The sequence below is a fragment of the Carica papaya genome, chromosome 3 (assembly GCF_054855325.1).
Source record: "Carica papaya isolate Zhongbai chromosome 3, ASM5485532v1, whole genome shotgun sequence".
NCBI classification, from domain to species: Eukaryota; Viridiplantae; Streptophyta; class Magnoliopsida; order Brassicales; family Caricaceae; genus Carica; species Carica papaya.
The window spans coordinates 7,140,037-7,159,958 of record NC_142311.1 but is presented as its reverse complement, the minus strand read 5'-3'; the positions used below and the strand labels follow the sequence as shown (position 1 = coordinate 7,159,958).

The window sequence follows — 19,922 nt, the reverse complement described above, 5'->3', positions numbered from 1 at the left end:
TGGGACTGATTTTTAGGTTATTTAGGATATTTGTAGATATTGTAAGCGCGTTTCTGTTCCCGAAAAAAAATTTAGGGAACCTAGGGACTGCCCGTAGGCGTAGTAAACCATTTAGTTTTTCGGCATCAAATCAAGTAAAGACCCCTCACCCTATTTCCTATCATGGAATTGAAGTTTGATTAAATAATAATGCAGTATTTTGTACAAATTAAAAAATGTGCATAATTAATTACAGATTGCTAATGAAGCCCAAACCAGATATTGTTCTCTATTGATTTATGTTGATTGATTTTGCAATCTAAAAGCATGATGATTTCTGGTTTATCTATTTTATGGTTTAAATACATGTATTATTGGCTTACTTAACCACTGTTTAATTTTGGGATCTAAGATATGATTGAATTACCGGATGCATGTTTATTTATTTATGTAATTATGTTTGATTTCGTAACGAAAACTAAGGAAAAACAGAAAAATGGTGTGATCTAATAAACAGATAAGATGACAGCCTCACTAGATATCCTGAGAGATGGTGGATGGACCGGGTTCATAGGGAGCTCTACCGTGAATGTTGTCTCATACCAGACGGGGTATGGATACTTAGTCATTTGGCGCTCATACCGGACGGGGTATGGAGACTTAGTCATTTGGCGCTCATACCGGATGGGGTATGAGGACGGCCAGCTTCACCCTCATACCGGACGGGATATTGAGGTTTAATATCTTGCCGCTCATGCCGAACGGGGTATGGGGACGGCTTTGTAATTAGGATCGTTAATGGAAATGGTTCACGTATAGCAGAGACACCCCTATGGATACCCATGGATACTAGTAGGGTGGTGAAACGAGAGACGGTTATGATTTAGTTTATTGTTAATGAATGTGAATTTATGATATGTTCTATGTTACTGATAGTGCATGAAGTTGTGATCTGTATGATATTATTGTTTATATAATTTGTTTTCATAAATTTCCCAATGGTAAGTGAAAGGTAAATGATTTTATTTTTAATAAAGATATTGGTTTAAATTTAGTGCTCCATTAATTATTTTGATTTTCTACTAACCTTTACTTCTATACCGATACTATAGCGTGATGTCCTTACTGGGCTAGTGTAGCTCATCCTTTATTTAACCATTTCATATCAAAATGACCTAGTTCCCGAGCCCGATCTGCAAAAAGATTGCGAGTAGATGTTAGATACTTTATATTTCCTTTTACTTTTCTCATTTCTCGTGTTTCTTTCAGATAATTCATTCTGTGATGTTTGTTTAGTACTTTTAGGTTATTGTGTAAGGGATGTAAACCTTAACATTTTATTTTGCTTTCGCACTTAAATTGTTATATATTTTATTTTGGATTTCCGAGGCCATTACAAAATTTATTTACTTTAAAAAAAAATGACTTTATTGATTGTTTTATGATTTTTATTAACGTTTGATTTTTTATATCGGTGTTAAGTATTGATATTCTTACTAGGTTAGTGTAACTTATTCCCCCTTATTTAAGCATTTTAGATAAGGAAAACCAATATTCGAATTCTGAACAGTAAGAAAATTAGCGATTAAATGTTGCCTCCCGCATCCTATTAGAGTTGCTTAGCGGAGGTTGACTCTTTAAGATTTTAGTTAGATATCTATTTTTTATTATTTTAATTTCATAAATGGAACATTTTTGTAGTTCTATTGGACAATTAAATTTACTGTGCAATAAATATAAATTCTAAACTTTCAATTGTTTATGCTATTATTTTATTAATTCAATATTTCATTTCAAATAAGTTTTGAGTCTTTACAAATAGGCTCGACAAGTTGAATACCCAGAGACGCTAATCAAATTATTCATATTAATATGCTCGGTGAGTTGAATACCTAGAAACGCAAATAAAATTGTTCATGCTTTTTATAGAATTTTTTTTTGTTACTTTCAAATCACTATCAAGTCTTTCACAAATCATGTCTATTTGATTCATATGCTTTAATATGGTAAATATTTATTTTATAATTATTAAATAAAATGATTTTTTTTTATTTATTTTAAAAAGTTATGTGTCAGGTTCATATGAGAAATAAATTTAATTTAATTTAATTATTTATAAATTATTAATAAAATTCTTGTGTTAGATTTTAAATTTACTTTATAAAATTATTTGTGTAAATTATTGTATATAAAAAACTATCATATTAATTAAGTTCCATTAAAAACGATTTGATACAGTTGAAAGTATATTATGTTTTAATACATCAAATTAAAGTACAATTTTTTTTTTTGTATGTAGAGACCATAAAAAAAAATTGACAAGCAAGTTTGCTTATAAATGATTATAGTCACAAAAGTATATGTAGCGTTTTTTATTATGACATCCCATCAGTAGAAATACAGAAAGTAAAAAAATTTCAAATGATTACGTGGTAATTTAAAAGATCCACCACATGACTTGAAATTTTATTTTGTTAAGAATTTAGATATACTTTTTTTTTAGACCTAAATCTATTTAATTTAATATGTACATGATGATTGATTTACATTCGAATCCAAATATATTTTTATGAATTCTCTACATCTTGTATGATATAATATCTTATTCATAAAGATTAGTAAAGTTTGACAAAAAATATTCATAGTCTAAGTTAAATATTTATATTTGAAATTAGAATAACTATTTTTTTAAAGACAAAAAACGTTGTAGCTTTCGATAACAGACGAGAGAAAGTAACGCTTAGAAATTAGGACGTCAAGTATTGCGGCTTTCATGCCGTGAGTATTTAGTGATAAATTTGATGTTGTGAATTATGATGATTGTGACCTTACAACAATTTTTTAATCATTAATTTCACTGCTTCTTTTTTTAAAAAAAAAAAATTGAAGTTGTAATTTGACGTTTTATTAATCTTTTTTTTTCTAAAAAAATAATTTTTTAACATGGGGAGGTGGAGTTTCCCCCCTGCATGCCCAAATCAATACTTTTTTTTTTCTAAGGAATATATAAATTTATTTAATACCAAAAACTTATAAATAATATTCTCTTTGGAAAAAATAAAATTATGTTCACCCACATTTAAAATAGTAAAATTTCTTCAGACACATGTATGATTTTAGATATGAAAATATATATTTAAATAATTAGATAATATTGTATACTAATACTAATAATATTATTATTATAAATACATATATATTTAAGCAGCAGAAGTACTTTTTTTTTTTTAAGTTTAAATTCGTGAGTTCGACTTCCCATGAGACAAATAAAAATTTTTTTGAATCATATTTACATCTTATACATGAATAAATGAAAGTACTAATTATCAAGTCAAAGAATAATGGTCAGCCATTGCACTAAGAATTCTTTTAGAACTCAACCTTCATATATATATATATATATATATATATATATATGTAACAATTAGCTCCTTATTTTGAAAACAATGTGTCTTTAAGTTCTATCTCCCTCTCTAAGCTCTCTCTTCTTCTATTTCCTCAAAATATGCCCTTAGCTTCCGCGCAACTTCCAAGTAAGCTCCATATCTCCCCCTTGATTTGTCCTAAGCTCTCTCTCTCTCTCTCTCTCTCTCTCTCTCTCTCTATATATATATATATATATATTTATAGTTCTTACTTTTTTTTTTCATTTCAAATAAGTTGTATTATAAATACTAAGGATTTTTAAATAAAAAATAGTTATAATTAAATATATCGAAAAAATGATTTAAAACACGAATATTAAAAAAATCAAATATTCAATAAATGTAACACCTAAATGAAAATAAATATTTTATTTATTTATTTTTATTATTTATTATTTATTTATTTGAATTTTTATTTAATTTAATTTAATTTAATTCAATGAAAATAAAAATAATTATAATGATAAAATTGGGTAAAAATATTATTTGGATTTAATTGAAATTGATTTTGGGAAAAATAGGTAAAAATTTGGATTCTCGAAGTATTTTTGAAAAGAAAATCAGAAATCGGGAGTCAAAACGTAATTTAGAAAAGTTGTGCCATGTCAGCACCACGTCAGCAGCCCCGGCCAACCAGAACGCGCTGCGTGGCAAGGACACGTTGACCAGGGGACGGGCCACGGGGGCGATCTGCGTGCGCGCGATCGGACGGTCCAGATCTGTTCCTGCGCGCACGGACGACCCAGATCAAACGTGCGCACGGACGGCCCAGATTCACGCGCACGAACGGCCCAGATTCATGTGCACGGACGGCCCAGATTGCATCGCGATGAACAGTCCAGATTTAATCCCAATTAAATCGTGATCTAATGGCCCATATTCAATCTTGATGGACGGTCAAGATTAAAAGGCAAAGGGTATAAATACCCCCACCCACACCTGACCAAAAAAACCCTAGCCGCCAGTGCTCGCTGGAGAAGAAGAACCAGACACCGGAGGAGCCGGCCGCCGCCACTCGCCGTCGCACCGGGGAAGTTTCCGACCGCCGATCGAGGTAATTTTTCTCCCCCTTGCTCATTTTTCGACGCTGAGTCCGCCTATGGCCAAACCGGAGCCAAACCACCGGCCAAACGGCCGAAAAACTCAGCCGAAACCCAGCGGCGCCGCCGCGTCCCTCCTCGGTTTTTTCCTCCGATGAGGCCCTTACCGGCCTCCGTTTAATGCAAATTTTATACCACTATGATCACCATTCTTTTCTCTATAGGTTGATCGGAGCCAAACATCAAAACGCGACTCATGCCTAAGGAGCCGCCGCACCCGAGAGCACCGTCGCCAGTAAGTTTCAGTTTTTCGTGATTTTTCGGCCCACCGAGGGCCCTAGGGTTGTTTTATCACAGGGACCGATGCAAGCGTGGCCGAATTCGACCGAAAACGGCCAACTCGAGGCGAATCGCCGCCACAAACAGCGGCGCCGTTGCCGGAGCACGGCGGAGCCGCTGTGCCGGAATTGCGATATTGACCGAAAGGGGCCCTAGGTCTAATTTGGGATTTTTTTGGGATACGTGCAGGTACTAGTAGTGCGTTTCAGCTCCCCGAAAAAAATTTAGGAAAAATTAGGGACAGCCTGTAGGCGCACTGTAGAGCCGTATTCAGACCCCGAAACAAGTAAGGACCCCTCACCCTATTTCCTATCACAGTATTAAAGTTCAATAAATGATAAAACAGTATTTCATGAATCAGTAGATGTCTGAAATTGTTTAAGGACGCCAATGGAGCCCGAGTCTGGTGTATTTGTCGGTCAATTGTTGTTTGTTCTATTTTACAGTTTTAAATGCAGTATGATGTCTAATGTTTTCATTTCATAGTTTCGTGTGCATATATCACTGTTCTATTAATTATGGGTTGAATGACTGAGAACCCACTGTATTGTGTTGTCTTGTTTGGCATAAACTATTGGTTTGCATGTTTGTGTGTGATTTGATATGGTGACTGAGGAAAAAAAAATGAATAAAATGTTACGTGAATTGATAAATGGATAATGTGGACAGTCTGACTAGATATCCTGGGAGATGGTGGACGGACCGGGTCCGTAGGGAACCCCACCAGAAATGTGGTTTCTCATACCGGACGGGATATGGAGACCTTCTGTGTTTTGGCGCCCATACCGGACGGGGTATGGGGACGGCTCGTTTCATCCTCATACCGGACGGGGTATTGAGGTTCATGATTTTGGCGCCCATACCGGACGGGGTATGGAGACGGCTATGGAATCAGGTTATAAATGTTAAGGGTTCACGGGTAGTAGGACCCCTAGGGATCCCCATGGATACTAGTAGGCTGGTAAATGAGGAAAATGTATTGTTTAATGATTGAGATGCAAAGACGTGGTAAGTATTTTATTATACAGTTCATATGATTTCATGATGATGATAATGTTATTGCTTTTATATGTTGTTTTATGAATCTCACCGACGTAAGTGGACAGTAAATGTTTTTATGTTAATAAAGGAGTTTATTATAAATCATGCTCCATTGGTCTTTTGTGTTTTCTACCCACCTTTACTTCCGTGGCGGTACGATAGTGTGATGTCTTTACTGGGCTGCTGTAGCTCACTCCTTATTTAACCATTTCATATCAGGAAGACGTTGTTCCGGAGCCCGTTTCGCAGGAAGACGGCGAAGGGGACGCCTAAGGACTCCGTAGTTATATTTATAGTTCTTATTTTCGAGTATCTATTTTAATTAGTTTGTTATTTTATATTTTGAGCACGTTTTTTGTTTTAGTATAAGAGATGTTAATCAAAATTTTTATTACGCTTCCGCATTTGACATTTTTAATATACATATTTTATTTTAAATTTCTGAGGCCGTTACAATAAATCTAAACTAAACAGTTTAAATTTATTATGATTTTAGTTAAAATTGAACTAATGTTTATCATATTCTTTTTTTATTTGTTGTACCTGGGTAGGTTGGGTTCAAGCTCAGAGTCAGAGAGCTTGTCCGAATCCAATTTAATACTTTATCTATAATTTGTTATTTATATTTTAATATTAATGTGCGTGTACAAAATATTTTAATTTGTAAATTCAAGAGAAGATAGAGCTGACTGACCTTAACCTAATTTTTATGAATAATATAATATGTCTGAGTGATGTTGAATTTGACATTATTAATTGATAGATACACCCAATAAATACAATCATAAATATTAATTACTCAAAGTAAAATATTGTATATTTAGCTGATAACTAAAATTAAAAATAATTAATTATTATTTAATTAGATTGTTAATAAATTTATTTTTTAATAAAAAATTATAAATTTAAATCAAATTATCATTTCATATATTATCGTTTAAAGACTATATTTTATTATATTACAAATGATACATAGGTATCACATAATTGATGAATGTTTTTATTAGAAAAATTATTTAATTATTAGTTTAAAATAAAAATATAGATAATTAAATAAAATATTAATATTTATAAATTTTACAAAATATAATAAAAATTTGCTAACGATACAATCTAGTTTTAGTTTTATTTTTATTGTAACTGAATCTCTTAACTTAAAATATTGATTCATATTGAATTTTTTTATAGTAATTTTAACATATTTTTTACATTACTTTAATAGTATTAAATAAAGCTTAAAAATGCAATAATTTCTATTTAGAAATATGAATTTGGAAAAAGTAAAAGAATGTATTTTATATATATTTCTGTATTATTTTTTCATCTGCATTAGTTAAATAAAATAAATATGAAATATTTTAAAATTTTATTAAAAATATAATATAAAAAATAAATTATTATTTTTATTCAAAATTATCACAATTATATAAAAACCATTATGAAAAAAATAACTTTATAAACTTAATAACTAAGTCATGATAAAAATAACTTTTAATACCTAATAATATGGTAAATAATTCAAAAACTTAAAGATTAATTTGCTCTCTGAGTCGCATTTCAATTTGTTTTCTCGGCTGATTTTTCGAATTGAAAAAAAAAATTGAACATTAAAAAAAATAAAAAATAATCAATAAGCGACGTCGTTTGCCCATTAGCTGACTATCCATCGCTGCTGGCTGTAATTAGATTCGGCTCCTTCTCTCTCTCTCTCTCTCTTTCTCGAAGCCACAGATCAACTCTCTGTAAACTTCTCCTTCTCTCTCTGGGCTTCTTTGCAAGATCGTGATGTGCATTTCTTATCTATTTTTAATCTCGTTACTTCTCGGCCCCTCAGCTTGGGTTTGTTCTATCTTTCTGTTTCTCCATATATGCATCAATATACATTCGAATTTGTGCGGCATATACTGTACACGCACGGATCTGATTGTTACCTTGTTTGAAATGGTTCCAGGCTGATTCTAGTGGTTCAGTGTTCTTCATCGACAACGCAAAGTATCAGTATCTTCGAACTCCACCATTAAACGATGTCGCGAAGGTAATTTCCTTTAATCGCAGTCGAACACTTCTTTTCTAATCAAAATTCAATCACAGGGCGTCCAATTAAGCTACTGCTTATCGATTTTAGCAATCTCTATTGCAATTGATTGTCTTGGAATTACGTGTTTTCCCCCAATTTCATATTTGATTTTCAGTTTAATTGATTATCGATACCTTTTGTGGTTCTTAACAAAATGTTGGGACCTTGCAGTTTTGAACCTTAAATCTTAAATTAAACTAATTTAGAATCAGGTTCTTGTATAATGAATTCTGTGATCTTGGATTTTTACATTTACGTTGGAGTATGTCTTGTCCTTGTGGAGTGAATTTGGTCATCTTCTGTAATTCCTTTATTGGCTCGTAATACTTCTATTATGTTCAAAAGATGTTGGCTGTTGTCTAATTATTCACCTCTTGAATGGGTTTTTAAGTTTCAGTCTCATGCAATGCTGCTCCCTGAAGTTGGTGCTGCTGTGTCGATCTTGCTTGGTTTTGCACCGCTTACCACACTTTCAGCAGATAGCTCATCCAAGGTCTCTGGGCACACCAGTTTATGATACAACATCATTTCTTTTCTTCTTCCCCCCCTAATTGGAAGATTTTGGCTCACAAAACATCATTATGATTTACTTTGCAGTTGAATGCTGTTCTTGCACCTAATCCATTTGATAGGCCTCGGGCTGTTTTTATGCTTGAGGTGACAGGAGTTGACGGTATCTATGATTAAATTCGAACCATATAATAAAGTGATATGTTTTCTGTCTTTTTTCTTCTCTAATTTCCATTCGATATTGCAATGATCTTGTTTCGATATGCAGATCCACATCTCATTCGTAAAACCGAGAATACTATTTTGAGCAACGCCTTTAGAAGTGATGTGGTTCCTCATTCGGATAAAGGCAACATTCAACTTTCTGGTACCTGACCTTTTCATGGAAGTGCTCTTTTATCAGAATTATCATGTAGTCAGGGATTATTCTTATCACATTAGATTGTTTAACTTCTTTACACCTGCTGAAGCTTGGTCATTTTGTGATTTGTTATGCAGATGAGGATGAAATCTCAGTGGTTTATTTGGATGATCCTTTATCAGACTGTACAGACAAAGAAATTAGTGATTTCGTTAGTCATAACTCATTCTCTCCCCTTAATATCTCATTTTCTTGGTTTTCTTTTTAATGTTTAGTCTTTCGTGCATTTGAGTTTGCTGTATTTATCTATTTAGGCATCTTGGTTGAGTGGATCTTATGAGCCTAGTGCCGTGGAAGCCCTGAGCGGAGTGTTGAGTATCCCCTTGGAAAATGGCATGAGTTTGAGTCTTCATATGTCGAAGGTGATATTCAGGGTTCAATTCTCTTCCATTAGTTGTTTATGTTTGATGTTAATATCAGTGAACTGTTTTCTTACTTGGATTTTCTTATTTGGAATCATTATATTGTGAATTTTCACAGAAGTCCGACAGGGATTTTACCTCAAGTCTTCTTGCTCTATCTCACAATATCAGAAGAGCAGTGGATCTGCATGAAGATTTGTCTCAGAGCATTCAAAGACATGCCGAGTTGCTGATTGGTCATTTCAATGGAATAAAAGTATCTGTTCTTTTCCTTGTTTCATTTGTTTTCTTTTTCTTTTTCTTTTCATTTTCTTCTTTTTTGAGTTTCCACAACCACAAGGTAGAAAGTTACTCAATAATATTTTCACATAATAAATGAGAAATGGAATTGCAGTATATATCTGACCAAGAAGGCAGATCGTAGTCTCTTTGAGGGATCATGTTAATTAAAAAAATTAAAAAACCATATACATATTGAGATTGGGTTTGGATAACCAACAAGAATTAGGAATAGGTGGTTGCACTTTTTTTGTTTGGTTATGTTAGATCATGACACATATAGACGGAATGATTTTGGGAATGTCATAGATATTAGTACTATATTGTAAATATGATTGTACGTGGGTGGTACCTCCTTGGTGCTTATTAATTTACCTTTTCCACTTTTTATCTCAAAAAAAACCCAAGTAGTTAAAGAATTGTTTTTATAGAATTTTTTTATCCTTGGTTATCTCAATTGATGTTATATGCTATTTGTGCCCGACATCTCTATGATCCTTTTTTTACCTGAATGATTGATTTACCATATACATATTGAGGCTGGTTTTTGATAACTAACAAGTTAAAGGATTGTTTTTAATAGAATCTTTTATCCTTGGTTATTTCAATTGATGTTATATGCTATTTTTGCCTGACATCTCTATGATTTTTGTTTATTTGAATGATGATTTTACAATTTAATCTTCGTAAAGTTCTTTGTTTATTTTTGTATTATGAACATGCACTTTTTTCTTGAACCTTTGTTGCTTGGTCAATCTTCATACCCTAATCTCTACCTAAGTATGTTGAAGCTATCTCACTTTTCACTCGCCAAATAGAGTGTAGTGGGTGTTTCTTCGTGGATTGTCGCCAGGTGGCGATGATCGTTTTAGATTACTATGGTGGTGGGCTTGAGCCGTTTTTAAGTGGTTGAACAAAAGTCTTTTGATGTGGTTGGAGAGGATAGCGGAGTTAGGATTTACGAAAATGGGAGGGGCTTTCGAAAATCAATTTTCTTCCAGAAGGGTGATATTGAATGGCTCATCTAGTATTTCAGAGAGTTCAAATGGAAGAAGGAGGAGGGGGTGTGGGGGAGGAGTAGAAGAAGCAGTTCGAGAAACCTTTGGATGACCTTGAGTGGTAACAAAAGAGGGAAGTTTCTGGTATTGTCGGAAGGCATTGAAGGATCCAAGGGGAGAATCAACAGGATCTTCCTTCCGAAGGGGGATAGAGTTGTGGTGTGGTGGCAGATGATGGAAGCAATCCATGAGGTAGTGGGAGTGAAGTTAACCCCCCCTGACTGGGTTACGAAAAGAAGAGCAAAAAGTGCACCGATTCTGAAGAGTAAGAAGGATCAGACGATTTTTATGTTCAGATGCCCGGGGCGTTACTTGGAATTAGGCCTTCAAGAGAGGAAATGGTTTGGAAAAATGTTTGTTGAGACTTTGCTGAAACCGAGGACTGATTCTATTCAGGTAGGGGAGGAGAGTTTATTGGATCAGAATATGGTGGGTCGGGTCGATTCAAAATTTGAAATTAGAAAGAAAGGGAGGTACGTGAGGGAGTTTGAGCGGGAACTATACTGTGAAAAAGTAAAAAATGGGCCGAAAAGGAAATTACTATGGGCTGAGAAAGGGAAGTGGGTTGATCAACCTGGGTCTAGTAGGAGTTCAGGTAAGAAACGGGTCAAAGTCTGGAGACCGAAGCAAGTGAAACCCGGTTCTCCAAAAATTAGGGTTTCCGAGAGTCATCATTCGGCTCCCGAGGGCTCAGAAAAGAAAGAGGAGGAAATAGTGAGAGTTTCCTAGGGTGTAGAGGCAGAAATGTTAAAAAGTGAAATGGTGAAGGGCGAGGTGGTTGCGAAGGGGAGGGAAGAAGTAGAGTTCGTCGATTCTTCAGTGGGTGCTCGTTATGACGTTGAAGGAGAACCAGATAATGATATTATAGCTGAGACAAGAGGAGAGTTGTACTCTGATGAAAAGTGCTTAAAGTTGTACGAGATAATGGTCGGGGATGAGGAATGTGAAGAAGGCTTGAACCTGACACCCATTACCCGTGAGAATCAGTGGTTTCATGCACCGATGGATAAGACGGAAGAGGGAAGCTTGGAGAAGCATTATTTTGACTAGCTCCAGAGGAATTTCCTAAAAGCTAGTAAAATGTTTGGTATGTCTTTTTATAGTATGGAAAACATAATACTCTCTTTGCTTGAGGAAATCAAAACCAGATTTATGGAGGAAGGAAATGAGAAGAAACAGTGAAGAAAAGCAAAAGAAGCAAGGGGAGGGAGGAAGTCGTGAATTAAAAAGATTGCAATGGTTTGTCAATTATGAAAGGAAGAAGAATTGCGGGAAGGAGGAGGGGGTTCGCTTGTTGACATTGTCTCCATGATATGAAAAACAAATTCTTGGAATGTGAGGGGTTTGAATGATAGGGAAAAAAAAGGGTTATCAAAGGGTGTATTAGAAGATGGAAGCCTGATGTTTTGTGCCTGCAAGAAACTAAGATGGAGGCGGTCAATCAACAAGTGATTAATAACCTTTGGAAGAAAGGCAGAGTTGATTGGGTTCATCTTCCGGTAGTGCGGACGGTTGGGGACATTCTGTTGATGTGGGATTGTGATAAAATGAAATGCAAAGAAGTTGTGAAGGGTAGGGTCTCCATTTCGTGCCTTTTTAAATGGAGTGGCAGGGGAAATGATTGGGCTTTTTCTAGAATATATTGTAGAGGTTCCAGGAAGGAGAGAAACTGTTTATGGGATGAGCTCATGAATTGCAAAGTGAAGTGGGGTGACCGTTGGGTGATTGGTGGAGATTTTAACATAATATTAAATAAGGGTGAGAGATCTGGGAAAAATGTTAATCAAAGGAAAATTGAGGAGTTTGGAGAGTGGGTAGATAAGCTTGAGTTGGTGGATATCTCGTTGATGGGGGGAAAGTGGACGTGGTCTAGCAGTTCAGATAGGCTCTCTTGGTCGAGAATCGACCTGTTTTTGATTTCTAATGGTTTGCTTGCGCAGTTTGCAGGGTTAAGCCAAAAGGTTTTACAAAGACCTATTTTTGACCACTTTACTATTTGCATTATCTTGGATGGTATCATATGGGGCCCGAGACCGTTTAGGTTGGATAATAAATGACTGAAATTGGAGGGTTTTAGGAAGCTGGTGGAGGATGTGTGGAGATGGTAAAATGAAAGAGGCACGGCCAGCTTCATGCTTCCTTCCAAATTGAAGAGGTTGAGGGTAGAAATTAAAAAATGGGCTAAGGAGGAGGAGTGCAGATCCATGAGAATACTCAATGACAATTTAGAGGAGCTGGGTGAGTTGGACCGTTTGGAGATGGATGAGCTGTTGGGTGAAGGGGGTAGGAGAGGAGAGGGGAATTAAAATTGGATATTGCCGCCAAGATGAATTTGGAGGCAATTTCTTGGAAGCAAAAGGCTAGAGATAGGTGGATTAAGGAGAGTGATAGAAATACAAAATATTTCCATAGTTTGGCAAACTTTAGGAGGAAAAACAACTATGTTGAGGAGCTGGAGTTTGGTTGGGATACTGTTAGGGGAAATGCTGCATTGAGGGAGAAAACTAAAGATTACTTTACTAAGCTTTATACAGAAGAGGAGGAGAGGAGACCGAGATTGGATGAGCTTCCTTTTAGGCAACTATCGGATGGCAGCAAGGGGGACTGGAGGTGCCGTTTACGGAGGAGGAAATTTTGGACTGTTTGAGGCAATGCAATTGTGACAAAGCCCTGGGACCGGACGGGTTCCATATGAAGTTTTTCCAAGATTTTTGGGCTGCCATTAAAGATGATATCATGACTGTTTTTCATGATTTTCACAGAAGTTGGGCTTTTGTCAAATCTATTAACACAACTTTTTTGGTTATTATCCCAATGATTGCTGGAGCTTGTAATATAAAAGATTTCAGACAGATTAGATTAGTGAGTATTTATAAACTGATATCTAAAGTTCTGACTAAAAGAATGTCTAAAGTTTTGGGCGAGGTTATTGGGAAGAACCAAAATGCATTTGTGGAAGGAAGACAAATACTTGATGCTGTTATGGTGGCTAAAGAGGTAGCCGAGGATATGATGGGGTAGAAAAAAGAAAGTATCATTTGTAAAATTGATATGGAAAAGGTTTATGATCATGTTTGTTGGGATTTTGTTATTTATATACTTGAGAGGATGACTTTTGGCTGTAAATGGAGGAAATAGATAAAGAATTGTATATCTACGACCTCTTTTGCTGTGATGGTGAACGGTGGTCCTTCGTCTTTCTTCAAAGCATCGAGAGGTCTTCGCCAAGGGGACCCACTGTCTCCCCTTCTTTTTCTTACTGTTATGGAAGCATTTAGCAAGCTGATGGAGAGATCTGGAGAGCTTGATCTGGTGAGAGACATATCGGTGGGGGATGGCGATTCTAGGGTGAAGATTTCTCATTTATTTTTTGCCGACGATGCACTCATCTTTTACGAACCGAACTTATCATCTTTGCTTCATTTGAGATGTATTTTAATTTGTTTTCAAATGGTGTCCAAGCTGAGAATAAATATGAGAAAGACGGAAATGGTTAGGATGGGGGATAGGAGGGATGAGTTTGAGATGGCTAAGGTGCTGGGCAGTAAAATCACTTCGCTGGCCATCAAATATCTTGAGATTCCTCTTGGGGCGAAATTTAAAGCTGTTAGGACTTGGGATCCGATTGTGGAGTTGTTTTGCAAGGAGGCTTGCGAGCTAGAAGAGGGCTTTTTTATCTAAAGGGAGGAGGCTTACCTTAATCAATAGTACGTTAGCTAACCTCCTAATTTACTATATTTCTATATTAACTATTCTGGTTAGCATTGCTTTAAAGCTTGAAAGGATCCAATGCAGATTCCTTTGGGGTGATGATGATGGTTGTAGAAAATATCATCTGGTAAGGTGAGAGGAGGTAAAAAACCTATAGATAAGGGCAAGCTTGGACTTAGATCCATTGTGACTTTAGAGGTATTGTAATGAGAATGACAAACTTTGAAGGAAGGTGGTGGAGGCGAGATGGAGGGATTAAGAGTGGGATGGCAGGAGAAGAGGGAAATACAAACCGCATGGGATGAGTTTATGGAAGAAAATCAGTGGGGAAGGCAGTAGTTTTCGGGATTGCATGGGATGGAAGGTGGGGAATGGAGAAAGGGTGAGGTTCTGGCAGGATGAATGGGTGGGGACTTTCAAAATGAAAAACAGATTTCCTAATATCTACAATATTGCTAGTGAGAGATACATTACAATGGATAAAGTGTATGAGAATGTTGATGGGGGAAGGGGGTGGAGTGTATAGGTTAGAAGTAACTTGCAGGACTGGGAAATTGAAGAATATTGTAATTTACTCAATGTATTGGCATAAATTAACATGGATAATCAAAAAAATAGGAGGATATGGAAGTTGGATAAGAAGAATGAATTTTCGGTGAAGTTCTATTACAATTTTATAACCAGAGAGGACAATGGGAATAATATGACAGCCCCATTTAAACAAATCTGGAAAGTTGTAGCCCCTCCTAGGATGACTTTTTTTGTTTGGGAAGTCTCAAGAGGAAGTATTTTGACTATTGACATGTTAAAGAGGTGGGGCAACATCATTGTTAATCGATGTTTCTTATGCAAGGCTGATGAGAAGACCTGTGACCACATCTTATTTTTTTGCTTAGTTACTCATAGCTTATGGATGTCGGTCTTCGAATTGATGGGAATGAGATGGATTATGGCGGGTAATGTAAGTAAGGAATTATGGGCTTGGGCAGGTATTTGTGAAAAAAAAAAAACATTTATTTTTTATTTCACTTACCATTTTTTGGGTTGTGTGGAAGGAAAGTAATGCTAGAGTTTTTGAGGGAAAAGAAACAGATTTTGTAAACATCAAGAATAGATGGTTTCATACTTTTGTATTCACCTTACTGGGTCATGACATATTAGATTGGGATGACTTGGGGTGCGTCATTGACTACCTAATTGATATGTAACTATTATGTAACTGGATGGTACTCCCTTAGTACCTTTTGTGAATAATAACATTTTCATCTTTTATTTTTATTTTTTCAAAGCTTGGTCAATCTTCATTATTTTTTATATATGCAACTGACTTATTTTTTTACAATATATTGGCCACTTATTTATTGGTAAGTGCATTGTTCCATAGATTCTTTGATCCATGTGATTGTTGTTATCAAAATAATTTGTAAATGTGTACTTTGATTTTGTGATCACCCATTGACTCATGCCCGCCAGTTTGACCTGTGGAGAATTTGCTCTTATTCCTTGCTTGACTTTTACAGAATAAGTCAAATGACCATAAAGGAATTTTAGGATAGGGTATGATTGAGTTTGGTGCTTTATGGTTCTCTAATATATGAAATTAGTAGAATGCTAGTTCTTAATCTTCTGTACAAGATATTTTGAAACTTCCATTTGTTTTTTCATTCTTATAATCGATGCAGTTGTTAGAGAGTGCAGGATTTGTAATGGTTCACTTGTTGATTTCCTTCTTGGGGAAATCTCTATCAATTTCATTTTTCTCTTATTCTCTTCTTTCTGCTCTCCTTTTGTCTTTTCAAGTTTTAAATAGGAACATCTTTGTCATTCCATGTCAGAAGTGCTTATTATTGAATCTACTAATAGACTTGGAACTCAATCATGCTAGAAACATCCTCATTTTTCTCTTATTGTCTTCTCCTTTAGTCTTTTGCAAGTTTTAAGTAGGAGCATCTTTATGCTTTTCTTTCCCCAATGTCAGAATCACGTGTATTATTGGATCTAATAATAGAGTTGGAACTCAATCAATGGTAGACTGTTGTTTGGTTTTCAATGTGCTTGCTCTTCTCTCACTTTTGAGGTTGTATGAGGAAAGCGTGCATTAGCTCTTAATTTCCTTAATATCTCAGATGAGTAGAATGCTAGGTCTTGATCTTTTACATGAAAATTCTTGGAAAATCTCATCTGTTTTTTTGATTTAATATTTATGAGTTTCTCAATAGATTATCTTTCTGTTCCATATAGTTTGCAAGGGAGTGCAGGATCTGTAATGGTTTACTCATCGGTTTTTCCTTCTTGGGGAAATCTCTATCATCTTCATTCTACTTTTATTGCCTTCTTGCTGCTCTAAAAGGTCTTTTTGAAGTTTTAATTGGGAACACCATTGTGGTTTTCTTTCTCCCATGTAAGACTGTAATAACAGAGTGGAACTCAGCAAATGGTGGACTGTTATTTGGTTTTCAAAGCATTTTCTCTTCTCTTTTCTTTTGAGAGTGTGTGGGAGGCATGCATGAGATCGTTATTTCCTTCGCTTTTTCATTATTTTTTAATTGTTTCTCTCCCCTTAAATTACAGGCTTTACAAGAACAATATGGACTTGATGTTGCTCAGCAAGGAATGGGGATGTTGCTTGCCATGTTGTCCAAGATGTTTGATTCACTACAACAGGCATATAAAGGTAACAAGTTTTGGTTTCAAAATGTTTTCATTGAGCTTCATTGGTAGTCAGATACTGATGGCGTGGAATGACGTGACAATCTTCTCCCTCATTCAATTTTTTTAAGTGGGAAATAACAGTTGTTTTGCTTTGTGTGCAAGTACAAGAAGTTGCTCTTTAATCTAATGTTTCTACCACTTCAGTTACTTTTAATCTTTTTGTTTTACTTTCCTATATTATCTTTAGCTGTAATGACATGATTTTCTGTCCATGGAAATGGGAAATCTTTCTTACTTAAGTTTTCTTTACACTTTGTTTGAAACAAATGAATTCGACACGAAAATGTGAAATTCGTTTGCAATATATATTTTTTGTTAGAATTGTTTCTAACTACAGAATTCATTTAGAAATGAATTCCTTGTGAATTGATTTGATTAAATTTGTAAATATGGATATTTCTAAAGAAAACAATGAAAAGCCTTTCACACTACCCATTTGTGTACATCAAATTTAGTAATATAACTGCATTCCATCAAACTTCATGATTTATGTAAAAAAAAAAAATTGTGAGATGAATTCATTACTCAAAATTCAGTTAATCCAAACCTAGGCTTAAAATGCTTTACACATGCCCACTATAAGCATCTCTTTTTCAATTTGCATTACAGAGCTCTATTATTCTTATTCTTAGAAATGTTCTCTAATGTTGTATATAAATCCAGCCTTATGACTAGAACTTTGTTGCAATTTAAAGCTGCCATTTTTGATGCAAAGGCAGTAGCTAGCAGTTTGACAAATATTCTGTATGAGCTTTTATTGATTATATATTTTCTTGTACCTTTTGTTTATATTAGTCTTTTTTTTCCCATGGTAAAGGTCAAATTGTTGGAGTAATCTTGTTTAATGGGAGACCTCATCCAGAGTCAGAAAGCTCTCTCAATCTCATGTATACATCTCGGTCATCTCCACGTTGGTTGGCTGAAACTGAGGGCTTCTCTAATGCAACCCTAGATGATGAGGTGCTACTCGTGAGAAGGACCCTTGCTTGGCTAACAGGGGTTATTCTTCTCATCGCAACTCTCTTAGGGGTAAGATCTCATATTATGAAAGTTCATGCACCATTTTTATGGTGAAAGTAAAGCTGTATCGCTGGGAAGTGATGTTTAACATCTTCCAAACTCTTTTCTCGCCTTAAATTCCTGACATGCAAATTGAATATTGAAGTAATAAATTATTCACTACCACAATGGTCTGCTACCATCCGACAGACCAAGTTCATTCTCCATACGCAATAGTTAGAAAAATGAGTTTAAATGGAGATGGAAAGGGATGAAAATTCTGCTTCATTCTCTTTGTCAAGATCAGAGGATGTGGTGGCATATTGGACTTGGACTCTTATTAGAACCAAATAAAGATGATTTGAATTCTTAGTTCAGTTTGTTTGACTTTATAATAGTATGATTTTCTGTTATTATACTGGTTACAGATGCTATTAACCCAGTCAAATTTCTTACCGTATCTGTTAACTTGATCATGATTTATGCTGTTTGTCTCGTGCAGATTTATTTCCTTCTCAACATGCCTCTCACGAGGGACACTCTCTTGTATTCAAATGTCAAGCTGGAGTAAAGTGAAATAAAGCATCATCATCAAAATTCAGCATCAGAGGCGGCGGAGGATGCCTTTGGACCACATACTATTCCAGAGATGTTTTTTGAAGCTGTTTTCTATATTAACGCCCATTCTTTCTCATGCTGTGTTGTAGAACATCAAGGTTGCTTTGAGGATTCTCACTTTCGGGTATTAAGGATTTGGGCATGTAAAATCTTTGTTGGCCAACTGAGGGTGCTAATGTTATAGCAAGGTGAAAAGAGTAAAAGCTAAGATGATAATTCTGCAGCAATTATGTGTTTATTTTTAGGGTTTTGCTGTTATATGTATTTGATTTGAGACACTTCTTTTATGGAAGTATCTGAGTTGACACTTATTTCTGAATAATGGAAAAGATGATAATCTCTTTGAATTCAGTTTTACTTTTGCACAGTGTATCATCTTCAGCCCTTACTGATAATTCATCATTTAAACCCAACACAGCTAGTTCACATCCACTTGAAATACTAATTTATATATTATGTACAAAAATTTTAGTATGATGGTTGGTTATATCTCCCCCTTTAGCATCAAGGAGCAGTTTTGAGTGTCATAGAACTATGTCACACTTTGTGCATATAATATGAAATATATACATCTATATATAAATATCTATATCGTTTTAGTTTTTATTATCCTAGTCAGTGTGTATATATTTTGTAAACATATATGTTATTTCAGTTTTTTAAAATATTAAATATTAAATATTAAATAACAAGCAACATACAATTATGGAAAAAAACATAAACTTATATGCTTTAAAATATAGAATTTGTTTTCAAATTTCATCAAATTTAAAATTAAACTCTTATGAAATTTTTGGGAAGATGGATTTTATTACTTGGAATAATTTATTTTCAATTAGTCTGTTCCAAACACATGAAATTTAAAATATTTAATTCACTCATCATTAATTTTTAAACAATTAATAATTATCCAATAATCATTAACCATCCAATGACAGTTTGGCCGAGTGGTCTAAGGCGCCAGATTTAGGCTCTGGTCCGAAAGGGCGTGGGTTCAAATCCCACAGCTGTCATTAAAATTTTATTTTATCTGACAGAGATATTTTCCTTAAGAAAAATAGTTTATACATATTCTTTTCATTTTATTTATTTGGTAAAATTTAACTGCTATAGAGTTCATTAAGTCTTATAAATACTTTTAAGCAGAATGAATTATATTTCTTTTCATTTATTTCCTATTTGCTTTCACATACACCTCTAGCTTTTCTTCAAAAATTTTTATTTTTATCGTACTTATTTTTTATACATGTAAATAACTATTAATTTTATGAATAAACACTTAAAATAAATATAGTTTTTTTAAATAAATTCTAAAATATATTTTGTTTTTAAAATTTTAATTAGAAATCCA

The 19,922-nt window shown here is 34.5% G+C and overlaps 1 protein-coding gene and 1 non-coding gene across 3 annotated transcripts; both read left to right on the top strand.

Annotated features, from left to right (window-relative positions):
- Window positions 1–7,502: 7,502 nt before the first annotated feature.
- Window positions 7,503–18,922, top strand: PMP (putative type 1 membrane protein). Of its 2 annotated transcripts, none has more exons than XM_088215382.1 (11): window positions 7,503–7,663; window positions 7,776–7,859; window positions 8,293–8,394; window positions 8,499–8,574; window positions 8,680–8,778; window positions 8,910–8,983; window positions 9,087–9,194; window positions 9,313–9,450; window positions 16,814–16,916; window positions 17,772–17,983; window positions 18,456–18,922. In XM_088215382.1, the coding sequence occupies exons 1-11, from the start codon at window positions 7,610–7,612 to the stop codon at window positions 18,522–18,524; spliced, it is 1,119 nt and encodes a 372-aa protein (XP_088071508.1). In that variant the 5' UTR covers window positions 7,503–7,609; the 3' UTR covers window positions 18,525–18,922. The 2 variants fall into 2 exon arrangements, with proteins under 2 accessions (XP_088071508.1, XP_088071509.1); XM_088215383.1 differs by having other exon boundaries at window positions 7,504–7,663; window positions 8,299–8,394.
- Window positions 18,923–19,504: 582 nt separating this feature from the next.
- TRNAL-UAG (transfer RNA leucine (anticodon UAG)) lies at window positions 19,505–19,584 on the top strand. Its single transcript has one exon. It is a non-coding gene; the product is annotated as a tRNA-Leu (tRNA).
- The last annotated feature ends 338 nt before the right edge of the window (window positions 19,585–19,922 follow it).